The sequence below is a fragment of the Eubalaena glacialis genome, chromosome 15 (assembly GCF_028564815.1).
Source record: "Eubalaena glacialis isolate mEubGla1 chromosome 15, mEubGla1.1.hap2.+ XY, whole genome shotgun sequence".
Taxonomy (NCBI): domain Eukaryota; kingdom Metazoa; phylum Chordata; class Mammalia; order Artiodactyla; family Balaenidae; genus Eubalaena; species Eubalaena glacialis.
The window spans coordinates 92,135,571-92,156,759 of record NC_083730.1 but is presented as its reverse complement, the minus strand read 5'-3'; the positions used below and the strand labels follow the sequence as shown (position 1 = coordinate 92,156,759).

General features: G+C 43.5%; 1 protein-coding gene across 4 annotated transcripts in view; it reads left to right on the top strand.

Moving 5' to 3' along the window:
- STX2 (syntaxin 2) overlaps positions 1 to 13,098 on the top strand; it is a 39,253-nt gene extending 26,155 nt beyond the window's left edge. For 3 of the 4 annotated variants that reach the window (XM_061168949.1, XM_061168947.1, XM_061168950.1), the window contains exons 5-11: positions 1,235 to 1,308; positions 1,972 to 2,080; positions 4,012 to 4,085; positions 4,212 to 4,349; positions 6,501 to 6,611; positions 8,607 to 8,732; positions 12,192 to 12,282. In XM_061168949.1, the coding sequence (XP_061024932.1) occupies positions 1,235 to 1,308; positions 1,972 to 2,080; positions 4,012 to 4,085; positions 4,212 to 4,349; positions 6,501 to 6,611; positions 8,607 to 8,687 (587 nt within the window). In that variant the 3' untranslated portion in view covers positions 8,688 to 8,732; positions 12,192 to 12,282. Of the gene's footprint in view, positions 1 to 1,234; positions 1,309 to 1,971; positions 2,081 to 4,011; positions 4,086 to 4,211; positions 4,350 to 6,500; positions 6,612 to 8,606; positions 8,733 to 12,191 lie in introns of all 4 variants that reach the window. The other variant, XM_061168948.1, reaches the window with a different exon arrangement.
- Positions 13,099 to 21,189: the final 8,091 nt, after the last annotated feature.

Genomic DNA, 21,189 nt, shown 5'->3' with positions numbered 1-21,189 from the left:
ACTTTAAAATAAATTGTATGTACTTGGAATAGTAAGTCTTGTTTAAGTTCCTCGTTATTCTAGAATTCTTAAACGAGGAGCTAAACCTAAGGGCTGTTAACCCTTAAATTTCAGAGTGAAGCACTAATTCGTGCCCAACAGTAGTAGTAAGCACGTGCTTATAAATTGTTAATCTGTTGTGTTTTACGACATTTGGGGCTAAACTGCAGATATTTGAGAAGGCGACTAGCCCTTGAGATGAGTTGCCAGGTGCTTCTTGAATGCCCTTGTACTCGGTGAGCTCCTTTGAACCTTTCCGTACAGTTCATCTCGCCTGACGGTGCCGGGTGGAGGTTCACAGCTTCCCTGTGGGACCGAAACAGACGTGGGTTTTCTCCCTGTGGTAGAAAGACACACTGTATTTAATTTTTACAAAATAACATTCAAATTAAGAATATTTCTGAAGATCAAAAGGAACCTTTATTAAGGAGAATTTCAGACGTATGTCGGGGGAGGGGGTCACCACCACAAGCCCCATGTCCACGCCCTTGAGCTCTGCAGGCCCCGGTGGCCCTCACCCAGCCCAGCTGGTTTCACAGCCAATCCCAGACATCTGGGTCTTCATCAGCATGTAGTTTTCGGTGTGTATTTCTAAGAGAAGGATTTTTCTCCCCCAAATACAACTATAATACTACTATTATATCTAAGTCACATTAATTACTATTATTTATTATAAAATATCCAGTCAGAATTCACACTTCCCCAATGATCTTTTTATTTTTTTATTTTGTTTTTAATAGTTTGTTTGAATTGGGTTCCTTATTTGGACCGTATACTGTGATTGGTTGATACGTTACTTCAGGTTTTTTCACATCAGATTCTCCTTCCATCTTTCCCCCCCCCAACACTTTTTTCTTTTGGTTGGAGAAACCAGGACATTAGTCCATCAGCAGTTGCCATGTTGCAGAGTTTTGCTGATTTCACCCCTTTAATGTCACTTAACAGGTTCCGCTGTGCTCTGTATTTCCTATAGATTGACAGTTAAATTCTCCAAACTTGATCAGATTCATGTTGCCTGCTTTGAAATGTGAAGCTGTAACATCTGGTTTTATTTTGTGCTATCATCAGCAACTGACAATTACCAAAACTCATAAATTTACTAGGAGTTGAAAAGATAAGAAAATACATTTGAGGTTAGGCTTGAAAACCTTTCATTTTTTAGTTGAAAAGATAACTCTTTCCTGCTTGTTTCTAGCTATTGAACAAAGTTTTGATCAGGATGAGAGTGGGGACCGAACGTCAGTGGATCTTCGGATACGAAGAACCCAGGTTTGATTATTGGCCTTGTCTAGACTGAAGCAATGCTGAAGAATAGGTCTTTTTACGTCTTTCAAATTCAAAATAATTTCATCTTTACCATCCCATTAATTCTTTCAGCATTTCTGCATAAAAACGGCATCGTATTTATAGACTCCCTCTCTAGATTATGAAGAAAAAAAAGTGTATTCAGCCCAACAGCAGAATTCTATTCTGAAGAGCAAAGAATTATCCCAATCATTTTAGTGTTCATGGTAAAATCCTCACCTTTTATAGGTTTATGGTGCAGCAAAGTGGAATTTAGTCCACTTAACTCTACTTGACAAACGGGGATTATGTGTTCAGGCTCTGGGGACAGTTTGCCTGGGTGCCAACCTGACCCAGTCAGCCTGTAACTATGGGCTAATTGACTTCTTGAAATGATGGTTTCACTTCTATAGAATGAGGGATAGTAATAGTATAGTAGGGTTACTGTGAAAATCAAATAAGATGATGCATGTAACGTTCTTAGCATAGGTTCTGTTATACAGTAAGTTGCTATTAATCTTATTTTCCATTTGGAGGAGTAAGTGCCATATTAGTTTGAATTTCTATAATGTAATGTTTTTATATATCACTCTTAATAGAAGAAATGACCAATGTATATTGATCTATTTTTTTTTTTTATGTTAAAAGCATTCAGTGCTATCTCGAAAGTTTGTGGAAGTTATGACAGAGTATAATGAAGCACAGACTCTATTTCGGGAGCGAAGCAAAGGCCGGATACAGCGTCAGCTAGAAATAAGTGAGTCAGTGAACATGCTATTTTTGTTAAAAACATATTTTTCTTCCTTAGGGTCTGACATGAAAGTATGTAACTTCAAAAAAGTAATTCCATCTCTGTTTTGGTCAATATTGTAAGCCTAAAGTGCTTTCATAGCTTCCTATTCATTGAATCAACCAACCTGTTATTTATTTAAATCCTTCAGAAAGTTCTAGGTGAGTGGACTTTAGATTACTTGTAGAGCATTAATGAGACCTGGAAGACTCTCAACTGTCACTTCTTCATGTATTTTTTGTGTCCCCCAACCCTTCCTGCCCCGTCTCGGGGGACGGTTCCCTGTGAGTCTCGCGGCTCTGCATGTCTGGTGAGCAGACACTCGCTGCCTTCTTGCTCCAGGCTTTCTCTTGCGGCTGTCTGTCTAACAGGCAGCCTTAGAAGATGAAGCTCATGGTTCCCTCTGGGCGGAAGGCAGTTTCCTTGCTGAGTAAAGGTCAGGCAGCTTTGCTCACTCCCCACTGTGGAAGATCAGGGTTCCTCAGCTGTGACACAAGCCCCCTGTGGGTGCACCTTCCACTGGGGCTGCTCTGCGTCTCCCACGGGCTTGGGGAGGGGGGAGCAGCCGTAAACGTGAACCTCATTAAATGACATTTTAGGACCTCCCTGGTGGCGCAGTGGTTAAGAATCCGCCTGCCAATGCAGGGGACACGGGTTCGAGCCCTGGTCCGGGAAGATCCCACATGCCGCGGAGCAGCTAAGCCCACGCGCCACAACTGCTGAGCCTGCGTGCCGCAACTACTGAGCCCGCATGCCTTCTCACCGCGATGAGAAGCCCGCGCACCGCAACAAAGAGTGGCCCCCACTCGCTGCAACTAGAGAAAGCCCACGTGCAGCAACGAAGACCCAACGCAGCCCCCCCAAAATAAATAAATAAATAAATAATGACATTTTAACATCTTTATTGAGATATAGTTGACGTACCATGTGAATGATACTCAAAGTGTACAGTCCAGTGGTTTTTAGTATATTAACACAATCAATTTTAGACCATTTTAATCACTCCAAAAGGAAACTTGGTACCCATTGTTGGGCACTTCCCATTTCTCCCCTGAGCCCTAGGCTACCGCCAGTTTATTCTCCTGTCTCTGTAATTTTGCCCATTTGGGGCATCCATATGAATGGAATCGTACAACATATGGTCTCTTGTGACTGTTCTCTTTCACTTAGCACAGTTTTTTCAAGGTTCAACCATACTGCAGCAAACACCAGTGTTTTATCCCTTTTTTACAGCTGCATCACGTTCCATTGTGTGGATGGACTACATTAACATTGTTTATCCATCCATGAGGTGATGGACATTTGGGTTGTTTCCACTTTTTGGTGATTATGAATAATGCTGCTGTGAACATTCACATTAAATGATATTTTAATTATTATGATGTTTCAATTGGGTTTTCCCAAAATTCTGTGAACCTGTTCATAGACAGCATTAATACATTTAACTCAAGAAAAAAGTATTAACGCCCAAACTACAGAAAGTATTAGAGCCTCTGATGCTAATTTTGCAGTCTTTATTATGTCCGTTTAACATATGCTGGATCTAGTTTACCCCCTTTTCCTATAAGGCAGAGTTAAACTTTTAGGAAAACTGATATGCCAAAATGTGTTATCAGTTTCGTTTTTATAGTTGTTCCTTATTCAGACTAAAATTGGATTTTATTAGTCATTCCAATTATAAGATTTTTCATGAGTGTTTTCCAGTTCTTCCTGCTTCTTAGGCTTATGTTAATTTCTCTCATCGTTAATATTTGCCTAAGAAAATACATTGGAAAGGTTAGAAAAACGTTGGTTGAAAATATTAACAACTCAGATTTTAGTTGCTAACTTATGGGTGCAAAAGTCATTTTTAAATATTGCTGCATTCTGAATGGAGTTTTTAATTGTTAATATTTTAGCTGGAAAAACTACCACTGATGATGAACTAGAAGAGATGCTGGAAAGTGGGAATCCCTCCATTTTCACGTCGGACGTGAGTATGCAGGTGGCTTTGTGGCCTTGCGTGTTTGTATACATACAGATGTTTTTTTATTTTTCTTTAACTTCCAGAGCAATCGTAAGTTCATTAGTATTTCTCTTCTGTTTTTGTTTTTCAAAGATTATATCAGATTCACAGATTACTAGACAGGCTCTCAATGAAATTGAGTCACGTCATAAAGACATTATGAAGCTGGAGACCAGCATCCGAGAGCTGCATGAGATGTTCATGGACATGGCCATGTTCGTTGAGACTCAGGTAATCAATCACACACATCTTTACTTCTCCGAGATAGAGAGCTGTTTTCTGTAAAATCTTATATTTGATTCCAGTATACCTGAGAAAGCCATTATTCTGGATGCAGTCTTGTAATTCAAAAGTTGTAGTGTTATTGCCATGTGAGACTGAAATGCTGTAAACAGCTTCAACTTTCAGCAGTGGGGGACTGGTTTACTTAAGTTATGTATGGTGTGTCCATAGGACAGCCTGTTGGGCAACCATAGGCAACATCGACTTTGTTCATGGAGGACTTTTAATGAAATATACAAACGTTATGTGCCAGAATTTCCAGTTGACATAAGAGGGAGGTACTAAACCTTACATGTGTATGTATAAATGTGAATATGTGTACAGCACACGCCCTTATACTCCTGTGTGTATGTATATATGGCATGAACTCAGCTGCATGAAACAGTACTCACGGAAGGAAAGAAATACACCAAGCAGTGTGATAACAGTGGGACTATGGGAATTTTAGTCTTCTTCTCTAAAATATATGTATTTTCAAGTTTTCTGTAAGGACCATATACTAGAGTAACAATTGGGAGAAATGTATGAAAGAATAAGCCCCAAAGGGGATACACCGTGACGTAACTAGAAGCTTATACTTGCTACGCGGTGTCTAGTACCACCGGCACGGGGTGACAGGGGTGTGAGGAGACCCTGTGAGGAACCGAGGAAGTTAATACAGTTTTTTAAAAACAGCAAATTCAGTGTAAAACACACGCCGGTGGTTGCAGTTAGGTGTGTGGCTGTGCTTGCGCTTCCTCTCGTGACGCTGAATAAGGTCCTCCGTGACTTTGCAAGCGCGCGAGGCTCGCCCTCGGTCACTCATTGATCAGTGAGCCGTTGAGTTCAGCTGACCGCCCCGTGAAGGGGGAGCATTCGTACCAAGTCATCTTAGGATTCACGTCACACTCAGGTCCTCGCTCCCACGGAGGCTGGTTTCAGGATCTCTTGTGTCCTCTAAGAAGGTTCGAGTCTGACTGGCCTATTTCTCATTGCCTGGGTTATGTAAGGATCACTAGGAAATCCGTCCAGGTGCCGATCCATCCTCCACGTCGCCACTAACATTTGAAGAGCACTGTTTAGTTTGAGGAACCTTGTCATAAAAATGTGTGCAGAGCTGACGTGCGGTGCATTTGCAGTGTAGGGTGGGGACAGGGCAAGTTCACCCCTTTCTGATGGGAGGGCCCGTGCCACTCACGGTGCAGAAGGGGAGAGCTGGGAGTCTGGCTGCTACCAGCTTCTTATTTTCAGAAAGGAAACCAGTTAGACAATAAGAACAGTCAGTGATTAGTTTTGTTATTACTAAAGATTTTAGAGTACCTTGGACTTTTAAATAGGATTGTTCTATGCCAGATGTATTAATCGCCGTTAGAAAAATCGATGTATTCTTAGCTTTGTTCCATTGCTTCCTTTTAGAAGTCTGTTAGTGCTGCATTATACTGGCTCGTCTAATTCAACATATATGTTTAGTCACAACTTACTAGTAAGTTAAAATGTGTGAATGAGTAAGTTAATTGTACGTCATTCTTCAATGCTTTACCCCACTCACTGCTGCAGATTATGTCTGCTGGTGGACAGAAGACCAGGTAATGTGTTTTGTCACCTAACATTTCACTGGATTCACCTCACTTTACGTTTTTGCTCATTAATTTAGTCAACTTAGTGGCCAACGTAAGCTATTCCTAGTTTACTGTATTTTGAAGAAATTGCAGCAATTTTCTACCCATTAGAAAAGATGCCATTCTTTGCCCACTGTATGTATGTGCATAATAGTAAACATTTGCTTAGCCTAAAGCTAGCCGCCTCCCGTTCACTGCGCCCATCTTTAAAGAGTGTTCTCATGTTAAAGCATATCTCAGAGTGTACGTGATATGCCTTCAGTTATCAGCATTGTTGCCCATCCCATTTAGTTCTTTTTATAATACAAGTTGGATTTTGATTATTCTGTATATTGTACATTTATAATGGTCTCATCTTTTTGTAAATGTGAAAAAAAATTCGGTGTCCATTACATGCACATTATGTTCCTGTGGAAACTTTACTGCTGCTCTGTGGCTGTCTTAAGATACACAATTAAGTCATTTGAAAGTATCTTCTGAGTTTGAAACTTTCTGTTTTAAGGGTGAAATGATCAACAACATAGAAAAAAACGTTATGAATGCCACAGACTATGTAGAACATGCTAAAGAAGAAACGAAAAAAGCTATTAAATATCAAAGCAAAGCAAGAAGGGTGAGTTTGGTCTTTAAGAATTAAAGTGCGTTTTTCTCTGGGTTTGGTTTTGAGTGTGCATACATTGATGCAAGCCTACTTAAGAGGTATTCCAAGAAATGAAAACTTCTTACATTAATGTTTCATTTGAAAACTGAAGTAATTCTTTTTTTTAAAACGTTTGAAGTTTATCAGATAAGTTATGTTGACTGTGAACCCTGTTGGTTTTAAGTAATGAAAACCCTTTGCAGCCAAAGTCGGTCTCTCTGCTTTTCTCAGTTGCACGGGTTCCAATTCCAGAGTTCTCTGTTTCTCGGGTCATTATTTGGAGGGACATAACAAAACTCCTGGGACTGGAAGTTCTAAAAACCATTGGTTACACATTTTATGCAGTGAACACTTTATTCTTTGTTTACGTTATTTGCTAATCCGTTGGCTTGGAGGAAAGAAGAGAATTATTTGAGACCGTGGACCTAAGATGTTACGTAGCACTCGCACTGAAGCTTTGTAAACGAGTTTTAGTATCTTTATCTGAACCTTAACGTGTGTCGTGTGTGAGTGAAAGCTCTTCTAAGAAAACAGCGAAACTACAGAATTAAGTTCTGATTCAGGGACTGGAAAACTGTGTGTCTCATTGTGTGACCTCACCCATTACTTCTTGGTCCCTTTCTCTCCAGTGTGGAAAGGAGCAACACGGAGCACCAAACCCGTGCTTTCAGGGCCTGTCACCCTCCCACCTGCTGGAAGACGGCTGTTGGGTTTACGATGCCTTTCTCAGTGCCAGTCAGGGGGAGGTTTCCAATGTGACGGCAAAAAAGGGAGTTTCAAAAACTCCTTGTAAAGAGGGAGTTTCAAAACGTTCAGGAAAGATAGTCAGATTCTGAGCACGGATTCACCCGTAACAATGGCCCATGGACCTTCTCAAATAAGGTGCACGTCTGGGCTTTAATGTCAGCCTGCAAAGCATCTCACCCTGCTTTTTCTTGGGAATATCTGAGTGTTAATTATCTTTGAGACGTAAGACATGGTTTCTTACATAATTCTGTGTTACCACCTTTTGAAATATTGAGCTTTAAAGTAAAGTGAGGTGACGAGGTCCGCGTGTGAAGTGCTTTGACTGGTCCAGGCACAAAATGGACTTTCACTTTAAAAAAACTGTTAAAAAAGGGCAGTTCCCTTCCTTTCTCCATGACCTAAACAGCAAGTCAGTCCAACAAAAATTTCCGTGAGAAGTTCCCTGGTTTCACAGAGAGAAAAGGTGGTTGGGGGGTACATCTTATCCTGAACCCGCAGAGCCAGCCTCGTTCTGGCAGGTGGCTGGGAGTGGCGCGTTACCCGGAGTGGCCACTGGTCGGAACGTGATGTTTGTTTCAAAAATCATCACCATCTCTCCGACTCAAGGCCTGGCATCTGAAGCCACACGCAGCTTGTTCCGCGTCTCCCTCTGCTGTTAGCTGCGTGGTTGTGGAGATGTTGGCCGTCCCTCCCCTCTCCTGGTGTCCTGGTTCCATTCCCGGGGCAGCTGAGTTAGCCCCTGAGAGACCAGACGGCACTGGTGGAGTGTGGTTTGTTTTATACGGTGTGGCAGGGCCAGTGAAGGACTTAATGGCCAGTAACAAACAAACAAGAAAGAAAAGAGTGTAGGGGCTTAATACATAGGTAACTGATTTCTGGGTTCACTGACCTGGCTACATAGCTCTGTATACATGAAAAAAAATCAGCTATATGTCTCACTCCATCAGAAATTTACCAAAAGAATGTGGTCATGCAGCTTTCTCATTGATGAAACCTAATATTTCGAGTTCTATAACAGTTTATCTCCAAGTACTCTGACCTCATTAAATTAAAAACCCCTCTTTATGAGAACTGAAAGTTGTCAAGCAGAATTAACCGATGTCCCATAACTTAGATTTTAAAACGAATTCCGATAGATTCTTTGATTTTAAATGAATGATGTCTTCTAACACGGCAGTGTGGAATTAACCACGATATAATCGGCTTGCTTTTCTTTGACAGAAAAAGTGGATAATTGTTGCCGTGTCACTGGTTCTGGTGGCTGTGATTGCGCTAATTATTGGTTTATCAGTTGGCAAATGATGCGGTGGATTACGTCAGCGTGCATGCCTCTCTGCCGGCGCGGCAGTAAGTAACTAATCAACTAATCTGCTTACTCACTCGCCCAATTAGCTAATAGTGGTGCTTGCCCAATTAAAAAATACTGGAAAGCAATAAAAGGCTGCCAGTGGAGCGTTTGCCTGACTTCTGTGCTGAGAGCAAGCTTAGGCTGGGCGGCCGTTCATTGCTAAACCAGGGTCGCCTCCCTGTTGGTTTCGAAGCCTCGGCTGGGTTCGCCTCTGTTACTAAATGTGACGGCGCGGGCGGCAGCCCCTGACTCTCCAGTCTTCGGTTTTTGGTCCAGGAGGATGCTCTCTTCTTAAAGGAGCCCTTCATTAGTGGAATAACCTTAGCAGTGAGGATTAATTCTCAATTAAAAAACTAAAATGTAATGTTTAATTTATCTCAAGTTTTAACTCTTCAATAAGTGCAACAGCCGAAAGTTGCTTTGTGAACTCTATTTATTTGCTCACCATTTTACTGTGGAATTAGAGGGAATGGAACGAGAGCTGTGAAGAACGCTCTGGAATTAAAAGACTTCGTCTCACTTGTTTCCATTTGTCAGCGTCTAGTTTGTTTTAAATGTGACCGCATTAAAGAGAAGACTTGTGCTGAGTGAGCATGCCTGTTAATTCTTAACTAAAGGATTTGGAATACAAAAGATACTCAGTTCTTTATTTAGAGTATCTTTATTTTTGTTTATGAGAATCACCCCTCTCCAAACTTCAGTAGATTTTGTGTTTTTCCTCCGTTGTTTTTTATGCATTTGGAATCATCCTTCTTGCATTAACTCTTAAGTTAGAATGCTGCCTGGTGTATTAAATTTGGACATACCAGTTATTTATCTTAAAACGTTTGTTTGGCATGATCATTGTGGTTAAAATTATATCTAGATTGTGACAAGTAGTCGTTGATGAATTCATTATTTTATCGTGAAAGCAACTGCTGGCTTGGTAGACACTTGGCACTTTCTTACAGAGAAGGCGAGGAGTTTCCCAATGTGAGCCTCTGTGCACTGAGGACCCACCACAGGCGAGGGTCCCTTGCAGTTGCCGTCCCAGCGTTCACATAGCCACCACCTTGCACTCGAGGTAGTTCCCGTTAGAAGCTCTGGGATGTTGACTTTGTTAGCGATCCATTTTTTCAGAAGGCAGAAGGAAGGAAGGCTCTCTTTTTCATCAGGCCGGATGTTCATGTATCCTTCCATGCTTTCCTATTACATCTGCTGAAAAAGTGGTATATGTGATTTTCCTTCATTAATAATAATGATATTTAAAAACTATTTTTATAACTTTTTATGAACTATGTATTTTCTTAGCTTTTCCTAGTGGCCATCATATGGCTAGTTGGATGTGCTTCCACTAAAGGTAAACTTAATTTTAGATTGGATGCTGTGGTGATGCGGTAGATCGATGGCAGGCTCCTCCCAGCAGGGTTCCCTGGGAGCCCTAGGCTTGCTCTGTGCCCTGGGCCTGGCCGGCCGGTGGTGTATGTACTTTTGTGCCTTTAAGCACGAATGAACACAAAACAATGCTCACTAATAAGAAACACATCAGAGAGCACACCAGCAGGTTTTTTTTTTTTTAATACAAATGCAGTGGTTGGTGTCTTTAATTATATACTTTTGAAAAACTATTCTTTCAGCAAGTAGTTCAGCACAGCCCTCCTCTGGGCCTGTAGGCACCGTGTGGAGGGAATCCTACTCCCTGGAGCCCTGCAGCGAGGGCGGGGTGCCGGGTTTTCTATCCAACGACACTGCTAAGAGGACACGTGGCCCAGGATTTACGTGTAGTAGGTGGTGGCTTGACTCCCAGGGGTGTGCGTGGGCCACCAAAGAGAAGTCCAGGCATTTGGCTTGAGTTGTGAGCAGGTTATTGGGCAAGAATGGTCATTAAATCTATGGCATTGAGGGTTCAGGAGCTCAGCTATTGTGGAATTCGGGAGAGCACCACTGAAAGCCAGGTGTGGAAGCGAGCACGCACATACGTGCTACCCAGAGACACAGCAGTGAGAATCAGAGCCTCCTGGTTCTCCAAGGTGGTTGGGTGCAGTGAGGTTGACAGGGGCACGCGGAGCAGGTTCTGGAGCCGAAGGGTGATGCCAGTGGGAAGGGAGGGGTGATAGGCTGAAGGAAAAAGGTGTGTCTGGAAAGGTGCTGAGAGAGGCTCACAGGGAGACACGTGAGGAGGATGCGAGGATGGTCAGGACCAAGTCTTCGCTTTCCAGGAAATGCACAAGTAATGTTAACAAGTAACAGGAAATCTGAGGGCGTGATGTCCTCAAGGCAGCGATCCCGGGGTTCTGCATGATTGACGTGGAAGTTTACTGAGGGGCCCGGCTGTGCTCATCTTCATGCAGTAATTGATGGCGCTCTTGGCAGGCTAATACTGATGTAGAGCTGACCAGTTTGAGCAGCTGTGATTTCTCAGATGAGAGTGTGCCATGAGTTCGGAATTTGAAATGATGAATCTCTGCTGTTTACAAAGAGAACTGGGAGTCAGACAGTGTGGTGTGCCTTTCATCTTTGTGAACTCCTCCTGTTCTCCCGCAGACGGGTTTCCTGGAGAGACTAGATTTCTTTTTTTTTTTTAAAGATTGATTGATTGATTGATTGATTGATTGCTATGTTGGGTCTTCGTTTCTGTGCTAGGGCTTTCTCCAGTTGTGGCAAGCGGGGGCCACTCTTCATCGCGGTGCGCGGGCCTCTCACTATCGCGGCCTCTCTTGTTGCGGAGCACAGGCTCCAGACGCACAGGCTCAGTAATTGTGGCGCACGGGCCTAGTTGCTCCGCGGCATGTGGGATCCTCCCAGACCAGGGCTCGAACCCGTGTCCCCTGCATTAGCAGGCAGATTCTCAACCACTGCACCACCAGGGAAGCCCGAGAGACTAGATTTCTTAAGCCAAAGGTTGTTTAGCTTTTCAGCTGTGCAAGGGTGCTTGTTAATTGAAAGCAAAAAGTTAAATGTTATATTGCCTTGCTCTGGGCCGTGGATGCAGCAGAAGACCGAGTTAGTGGCTTGCTGATTTCTTACTTGCATCATAGCTCAGTGTAAACAATGCACAAATAAGATTTTTTTCAGCAAGTGAGAAATAAATCCATTTAAAGCTTTAAAAAGATGTACAACGCATCCAAGAAATAACTGGGATTTTCTTGTGATCAATAGAACGTGTTCATGAGGACCCCACAGGGTGTCAAGTAGACATTGCCTTTTACCTCCAGGAGTAAATAGTTGTTGTCTTAATAATACGTATTTTAAGTTATTAAATTCATTTAATATACATGTGTCTATAACTTAGTGCTTTGCCTCTGGAACTTTCCTTCCCCACCCCTCCCTTTTCTATGACCTGTAGGGGTTCTTTCTTGATGATGGGCTTGTATTTTAAACCATCTCAAATTCCAGGAGAATTTTGTTAGGAAATGACGTTAGTGATTTCTTTCTTTTGATATCTTGCAAATTAATAAATGTTTTTCTTTATCTTGCAGAAAATGATGTTCATTATTATTTGCGTAGTTATTTTGCTTGTGATCCTTGGAATTATCCTAGCAACAACATTGTCATAGCAACCATGTCCCAAGAACCGTTTATCCTTGGAGTCAGACCACATCTGCAGCAAATGAGCCTCCTCCCATTTCATGAATGAATCCTAGACATTGTGACATGTGGCATTGAGTGCTGACTTTATTAGTGAATTCAAGGAGAAAACGCAACAGAATGTATTGTTTGGTGAGAAAAGCAGAATGGATGTGATGAGTTAATAACCCAGACATCCTCGGACTCTACATAACACACCACAAAAAATTAACAACGTGAAACTGCTTTCAGTGGCCTTAGAATAAGGAATTATTGAAATTTTCAATTTTTTTTATATCTCAGTGTTAAAAATGTATGTGAGGTTTAATTAGGAATGTCTTATGTTATGAAGCTATTAGATGTGAGGTCTAAGACTTTCTTCCCTCTCCCAGCTAACATGCTGATTGAGACGTTTTTGTACTGTGTTTAATTTGTGTTTGTTTATGTTTGCAAAAATTATTTTTATTATCACAGAGCTGTTTTGTAAGATATCTATAATTTTAAATGTTTGTAAATTGTTTAATATATTAACATCTTAATTTACTCCAATTTTATATATTAACTATTGCCTTTTAAAAGAAATAGGAAGGTTCATGATATTACAGCCATTTTTGCACAGTTGTTTACATAGTCTGCCATCGGCCTAGAAGACATTGGTTGCAAGGTTCCCCAAAAAGCCTTTCTAGTGCCTTCTGTTAAAATTGATTTATAAGGTTTAAATGCACCCAACACCCTCCAGGAAAAGCTCGATTATTGTACTCAGCTCCATTTCTAGCTGTTTCATTACCCAAGATAATAAATTAGTTACTGCACTGTAAAGACAGTGGTCTCTTCTTTTATTCATTACAAAATAAGGTTTGTGATTCCCTGTTTACACTAATAAAGTCTCAGTTTAAGATGGTGATAAAACCAAATTTTAAACTCAAGGGGATTATTCGCAGACGTTAAGTAATTCTTTTAAATTTCAACCGTTGTACAGATCACCTAAATGTTCTTGTTCAGTACCTACTCTTCTGCTGAACTTTAAAAGTTAATTCCCAAAGTTTACAGGAATCTATGATAATTAACATTTTTATTACTCATTATTTTTAGTATAATATGCTTTAGTTTTAGACTGTAAAATGTATGAAATCTTACTAGTGAATGGACATCTATAAGATAGCATCTCGTCAAAATTTTAAATGAATATGTGAAGGATACTCAAAATATAGTTAACTCTTGTTACTTCTGTATGTGATTGTGTAAGCACATGACTGTATTTTAACATTGGCTTGAAAACTAATATAGATACGCTTGATTGCAAACTGTAAGTGTGAATTATATTGGACCGTTTAGAAACTGTGTTCCTTATTCAGTACAATTATGAATTTCACTCATTCATACTTTATACATCTAACTGCTTAGCTTAGGCTTAAGTCTGTATTTATGCATTTTATTTACTTGCTGGTCATCACTGTGTAGTCAGAATTCCTATAGGAGTATCCTGGCTCTAGCATATATATTTCTTAAATCTTTAAAAAGCCTGTCAGTGGGACATGCTCCCTGATTTGTGCTTAAGTTGAAGGTGTGACTTGTCCTGAAGGATATTTAAATATCTAGAGCTCGTGCTTGTATTAATGTAACTTTCGTACATCCAAACATTTGTCTGTATGATTGTGTCCCTGTGCGGAGGAACTTTGTGCTCCCCCTGTGTGCCACTTTTCCCTTCAAGTTAAGTCTTTTTCGTCCCCCCCTCTCATAATAATTCTTACTGTATTTTTTCAAGACATTCTTTCTGGATTTGAAGTACTTACTGAATCTGTGTTTTATAGTTGAAGATATGGAAGTGCTTTTTGATTTGTACTTAGGTGTTTAAGTCATCCATCAGGTAACACATTTTGTACGTCTAAGCCTCATGTACCTATTTGAAATCAGATTTTTAAAAATACATATACAGGTTCATTTGTTACTTTTTATCATTTCTTCAAATATTTCATGTTTACATTAAAAAAAATCTCAGAGAACCAAAAAAGAAATATTTACTTTCTGCCTCGTGTTCATTTCTGGAAAGATTTTGGGGGAGATATTTTATTGCATATCCATTAATAAATTGTTCTACTATGAAAATCACCTCTGGCCATTATTATGTGTAATGATATAATGTGAGTTAATAATTTTAGGTATTTTTGATTGTTTTATTTATTATTGTTATTATTACAAGCGTCTGTGGTTCGTGTCTCAGGTATCAGCAGGACATATTAAGGAACCCACCTGAATTCTTGCTATTGACAACAACTGCCAATTCAGGGGTTTTGGCTTTGACAAATTGGCTTATGCCAATTTGACAGGTTCTCATTATTAACATTTATTAACAGGGCGAACCCCTCCCCCCCATATTCTGAGTTATTTATCCTCTATACTTTCCTTAATCCTCTTTCAGTTTTTCTTATTAGGTGGAATTGCCTTGATCCATAACCCTTACTGAATTCTAATCGTGTTGGAAAGTGATGTTCAAAATCCAGAATATAAAAAAAGAAAGAAAAATAAGCTAGTCCTGGAGCACGTCAGTCCATGGAGGGGGACCCCGACCCGTGACCTCCAACTGCCTTTTCCTCTATTTCTTCCGCGGGGACTTTCCTTTCAAGCTGCAGTCTTGATGTGCACATTCAGTAATTTAGTGCCTTTGTCTATGCTTCTTCAAGAACACGAAGCTTATCGCCTGCATGTATTTTTCGGATTCGCACCCTTGGGCATTTCCGGGTGGAAAGGTACCCAGAGGGCGGGGAGGAGGCAGCCCCTCCGGATGGGGAGGCGGCCGCTCAGCTTCCCTTGGAGGCTCGTCTGGGGCACTGCGGGGCAAGGTCACCGCCCGCCGGCGGCGCATCTCGGAGCTCAGAGAGACACGCCTGCCCAGGGTTCAGGCACCCACGCCGCGCCAGGGTCTCCACACCCGCTCTGTCGACGGTGGCCCCGGAGGGTGGAGCGGACATCCGGGGACGGGGCGGGGCCGGCTTCCGGGTCAACCAGCGGTCGCGTCCTTTCCGGGACCTCGTCCAACGAATTGTTGTTAATTTCTCCCCTAAAGCGAAGCCCACATGCTTCCACAAGTTTAAAGGGTGGCGGCCCCAGGTCAGGGGGCCGGGCCCCCGGGGGTTCAGGGGTCAGGGTCGGGGGCAGGCCGGGGGTCAGTCTGCATCTTCTCATGGCTGTGACTCGTGTGCTTGGCGAGGACCCCCGTGACAGCGGAGGCCCCCGCCACCCCCAGGGCTACTCTTTCACTTAACACGCAGCACGCTTCCCTGCGCCACGGCGGTGAGCCTCGGGGAGAAGAACGGACTCCAGAGGGAGACGAGGGCGAAGCCCGGCCTCTGGAGGGCAGCCGCGCAAGGCCTGGGGGCGTCTCCGCGTGGTTTCGCAGAGCGCAGCGCACACCGCACCGCCGGTGCTTCCAACAGCGCCGGTCCCGCTTTGGTTAAGACTGGACGCGGGCTGCGGTGTGGACGGGTCCCGCCTTGGTTAAGACTGGACGCGGGCTGCGGTGTGGACGGGTCCCGCCTTGGTTAAGACTGGACGCGGGCTGCGGTGTGGACGGGACGCCGCGCGCCCGGGGCTTCAGCGCGGCACGAGCTCTGCGGAGGCGTCCCGCGTCCTAGCTGCCGGCGAGCTGGAGACGCACCCGCGCCTCCGGAGAGGACGCCGTGTGGATGGCCGTCGTTTCGTCTGCCTCTCGGGCAACACCCGGTCGTCATTTCCTGACTTGCCTCCCCTGAACGAGCAGGTTCCTAAGCCAGGAGAATGGTTAAGGGCCGGCCTGTGAGAAAGGGGTAAGTTCCAGAAAAGGCACCGTGATCCAGGCGAGCGAGGGCAGGGGATCGGCAGGTTCAGCCTGCGGGCCTGTGACCGCTGTCGACTGCAGAAAAATGCACAACCTAAAAGTGGAGAGTGGTGTTTTATTTGGTGTCTTTATTGAGGCTGTAAGCCCGGGGTACGGCCTCTCGGATCGCTCTGAGGGGCTGCTCCAAAGAGGTCGGGGAGTAGCCAGGATGTGTAGGAGTTTTTGTTGGGAAAAAAAAAAAAAAGACAAGGAGTCGAACATCAGGAGATTGCTGCTAATCACAAAACCAGACCTCTCAGCCTAATGATTTTAGTACTTTTCTGTGTATGGGAAATGCAGGAGCGTGGGCTCACTGAAGTGATTCCCTTGATGTGCACCTTAGCTGTCTAGGGCCAGTGTCCTGCTTTTCTCCATCGTGAATCCCCTCAGGGTGCCCAGTCAGGGCGGCCGCAGTGGTGGATGGCTTGATAGGGGGCAACATTCACTGTTTACTGAAATGGCAGGCGATGTATGTATTTTTAATTGAAATCTAGTTGATTTACAGTGTTGTGTTAATTTCTGCTGTACAGCAAAGTGATTCAGTTATACATAAATATACACTTTTTCAAATATCCTTTTCCATTTTGGTTTATAACAGGCTATTGAATATAGTTCCCTGTGCTCTACAGTAGGACCCTGTTGTTGATCCATTCTCTATATAATCGTTTGTATCTGCTAGTCCCAAACTCCCACTCCTTCCCTCCCTCAGCCCCCTCCCCCTTGGCAACCACAAGTCTGTTCTCTATGTGTGTGAATCTGTTTCTGTTTTGTAGATATGTTCATTTGTGTCATATTTTAGATTCCACGTATAAGTATTATGACACATATGGTATTTGTCTGACTCACTTCACTTAATATGATGATCTCTAGTTGCATCCATGTTGCTGCACATGGCATTACTTTCTTTTTTACGGCTGAGTAGTATTCCATTGTGTGTGTGTGTGTGTGTGTGTGTGTGTGTATACACACACCACATCTTCTTTATCCATTCCTCTGTTGATGGACATTTAGGTTGCTTCCATGCCTTGCCTGTTGTGAATGGTGCTGCTGTGAGCATAGGGTGCAGGCAATGTTCTTTCCCCACACCTCGGTCCCCTCCTCTGCGGAACGGAGGGTGGGAGTCCTGGAGAGCCTTCCCGGACTGCAGATGAGGTTTACGGCTACCTCACCTAAGTTGGTGCTTCTGGGAGGAGACTGTGGCAAACGCTCCTGGGCAGAAACCCCTATGGAGACAGCGGCTGGCACGGCGGCAGCGCTCCTGCTGTGTCCCTGTGCCAGTCGTGCTTCCAGCTCGTCATGGAGTTTCCTGGGCAGGTCCAGGCCAGGTCGTCCAAGGGCAGATCTGGGACGATCTGAGATGACTGGGTTCAGTGTCGATGGAGCGGCAAGGAGGCCTGTGATAGCGAACAGCCTGGAGGAGCAGCTGCAGACACAGTCCCGCCTGCCGGGCGGGAGGCCAGGTGGCCGGCCGGGCAGCGGGTGAGACTGTGGACGGAGATCCAGCCGAGGGGCTCAGTGTCCAGTGTACCCGGGGGGGGGGGGGCGCGGACAGACAGCAAAGGCTGCCTGAAGTGCGGAGCACAGGTAATGGGTAGAGGGGGCTCCGTGAAGACCAGATGGGGGACCGTGACACCCCGCAGCAAAGATAAGAGTGATGGGGTGTGGCCAGGGACACAGGCGGGAGGCCGAGGACGATGGCCACGTGTGGACACAGCTCTCCACCTGCTTCCCATGTGCTCGGAGGGGATCTGCTCCCCCTGGGCTCAAAGCCCCCCAAAAGTTCCCGTCTGCAAGCTGGCGTGGCCTTGGGTCATAGGGCTGGGTCTTGCAGGGCCAAGACTTGGTCCACGTAGCTCCTGGCACCCCGTGTCTTTCTGTGCTTCCCCAGACGTGTAAATCTGAGCCCCTGGCTTGTGCTGGAGGCCTGGGTACAGTGAGGCGGGGGAGCGGAGGGGGTCTCGATTTGCTTAAAGGGCAGAGGCCGAAGGCCTGGGGTGATAGGAGTGTATTGCCTGCCACACCTTTGTCTTTTTTAAAGTGCCATTTATTTATTTATTTATTTGGTTGCACTGGGTCTTAGGTTGCAGCATGCGGGCTCCTTAGCTGCGGCATGCACGTGGGATCTAGTTCCCCGACCAGGGATTGAACCTGTGCCCCCTGCACTGGGAGCGCAGGGTCTTACCCACGGCGCCACTAGGGAAGTCCCTTAAGTGCTTTTTGAGGTATAATTTACCATGAATTCATCCATCATAACTGCATAGTTCTATGATTTTTAGTAAATCTATCGACTTGTGTGACCATCACAATCTTCCAGCTTCGGAACATTTCCATCAAAAATGTCCATTTGTTCCCAATCCTTGCCTCCCACTCCCAGCACGAGGGGCCTCTGGTCATGCTTTCTCTTTATAAATTTGTCTTTTCTGGACATTTCATGTATTGAATACTTGGAATCATATAGTATGTAGTCTTTTGTATCTGCGTCCTTTCACTTAGCATAATGTAGTGGAGGGCCATGTATTTTGTAGCTTGAATCAGTAGTTTGTTCCTTTTTATTGCTTTTTATGGTGGACCACACTTGGTTTATCCATTCACCAGTTCACAGACATTTGAATTATTTCTAGTTTTAGCGTTTTAGCTATTACGAGTAATGCTGCTGTGAACCTTTGTGTGCATATATCTATGGACATCTGTTTTCATTTCTCTCGGGTAGGTTCCTAGGTGTAGTATTGCTGGGTCATATGGAAGTTTATGTGAAACTGCCAAGCTGTTTTCCCAGCGCTGTACCATTTAACATGCGCCCCAGCGATGTGTAAGGATTCCAGATTCTCCACGTCCTGACATTCGGTCTCGACTATCTTTTTTATTATAGCAGTGCTTGTGGGTGTGGAGTGCTGTCTCACTGTGGTTTTCATTTGTATTTCTCCACTGTTTAATGATGCTGCACATCCTTTCATGCGTTCGTTAACCACTCATATATCTTTTTTAGTGAAATATCCATTCTATCTTTTGCACAATTTAAAAATTGGGCTGTCTTATTTTTGAGTTGTAAGAGTTCTTTGTGTATTCTGGGTAAAATGATTGTTGTACACAATCTTGTGACTTAAAGAAGTTAAGAGAAAGCTGCCTTTGCAGAGCCTTTTATGTTAACACACGTATTTACATTTCTGGTGCTTTTCGTTTCTCCCCGCAGATTCGAATCACTGTCTGGAATCATTTTCTTTCAGCGAAAAGGACTTCCTTTAGTATTTCTGTAAGACAGTTTGCCTTAACAAATTCTCTCAGTCTTCCTTTATCTGGGAATGCCTCAATTTCACCTTCAGTTTTGAAGGGTTCGTTCTCTGGACGTTGACCTCTTGGTTCACAGTTCTTTCCTTCTTTCAGCTCTTTGATTATGTCATCCCGTTGCTTTCTGTCCCCCGTTGTTTCATTGGGCTGTTATCGTTTGGGTTTTAATGGCATTGATGCTCCCCTGTATCAGATGTCATTTTTCTCTTGCTGCTTTCAGGATTTTCTGGTTGTCTTTCAAGAGTTTGACTATGATGTGTCTAGGTATGGATCTCTGAATATTTTGGGGAGTTTTTGCCCATTATTTTTTCAAGTATTTTCTCCAGCTCCTTCTCTTCTTTTCTCCTGGCACTCCCCTGACATGTATATTGGTGTTCTTGACACTCTCCTCCACGTCTCTGAGGGTCACTTCATTTGTAAGTTCTTCAATACAGTAAGTCCCCTACATATGAATGAGCTCCGTTCCAAGAGTGCGTTTGTAAGTCCAATTTATTCGTTAAGTCCAACAAAATCAGCCAAGGTACCCAACTAACACAATCGGCTATATAGTACTGTACTGTAATAGGTTTATAATACTTTTCACACAAATAATACATAAAAAACAAACAAACACAAAAAATAAAAACATTTTTGATCTTATAGTACAGTCCCTTGAACAGTACAGTGGTGCAGTACAAGAGCTGGTATCCAGGGGCTGGCACTGAGTGAACCGGCAAGAAGAGTTACTGACTGGAGGAGAGAGAGGAGGTGGGAGATGGTAGAGCTGGGGGATCGTCAGCAGTAGGAGACGGAGGGCGAGCTGCAATTTCACTCAGGCTGGACGTTGATGGCACACACGTATGCATCTCTGAAAGTTCGCAGCTTGAAGGTTTGTATGTAGGGGACTATACTTTTTCTTTCTGTTCTTCATATTGGGTAATTTCTACTGCTGTAACTTCAGGTTCACTGATTCTTTCTTCTACCACCTTGAATCTACTATGGAACCCTCGTAGTATATTTTTCTTCATCTCAGTTATCATACATTTCAACTCTAATTTTTTCAAATGGATCTTTTTTAGAAATGTAAGTTCTGTCCATTTGAGACTCTCTATTTGTTGACTCATTACTGTCATACTTTTAATTCTTTAAGCATAGTTTCCTTTAGTTCTTTGATCAGATTTATAATAGTTGCTATGAAATCTTTGCTACATTGAAAATCTGGGGGCACTGAGAGACATTGTCTATTGACTGCTTTTTCCCTGAGTATGAATCCCATTTTAATGTTTCTTTGCGTATCTCATCATCTTTTGTCTCAAACTGGACCTTGTAGATAATATATTGTCTCCGCATGATACACCTGTTAACGGCATCCTGGTCCCCCACTTAAAGCCTTTTGCTGCTGCATCTCGGTTTGTTTATGTCCTTGTTTCTTTGCTTAGTGACTTGCCTAGGCTGCATCTGTGAGGTCTCACTCTATGGTGTGTGGCTATCAGTTTCTTTCCTTAATTCTTGTCCTTATTTTAAGCCTACTTTCCTGAGGGTTGTCCCTTTGTCCGCATAGGTTAGTGGTCATCCAGTAATTGACCACCTTGATCCAGGAGGGCTTCATCTTCTGCCGATGGGTCTGTAGGAGAGCAGGCAGCGTGTTGATGGTTCAGGCTGCTCTCAAGTCGGCCTCAGCTTCTGTTTTCTTCTGGGCCCTCCGAGGTCGGTACCTGGGCCTGCTGTTCTCTATCTGTGCCACCCCTGTCCCTCCTCTGCCCTCCTCCTGCTCTACCCCCGAGAGGCTGACC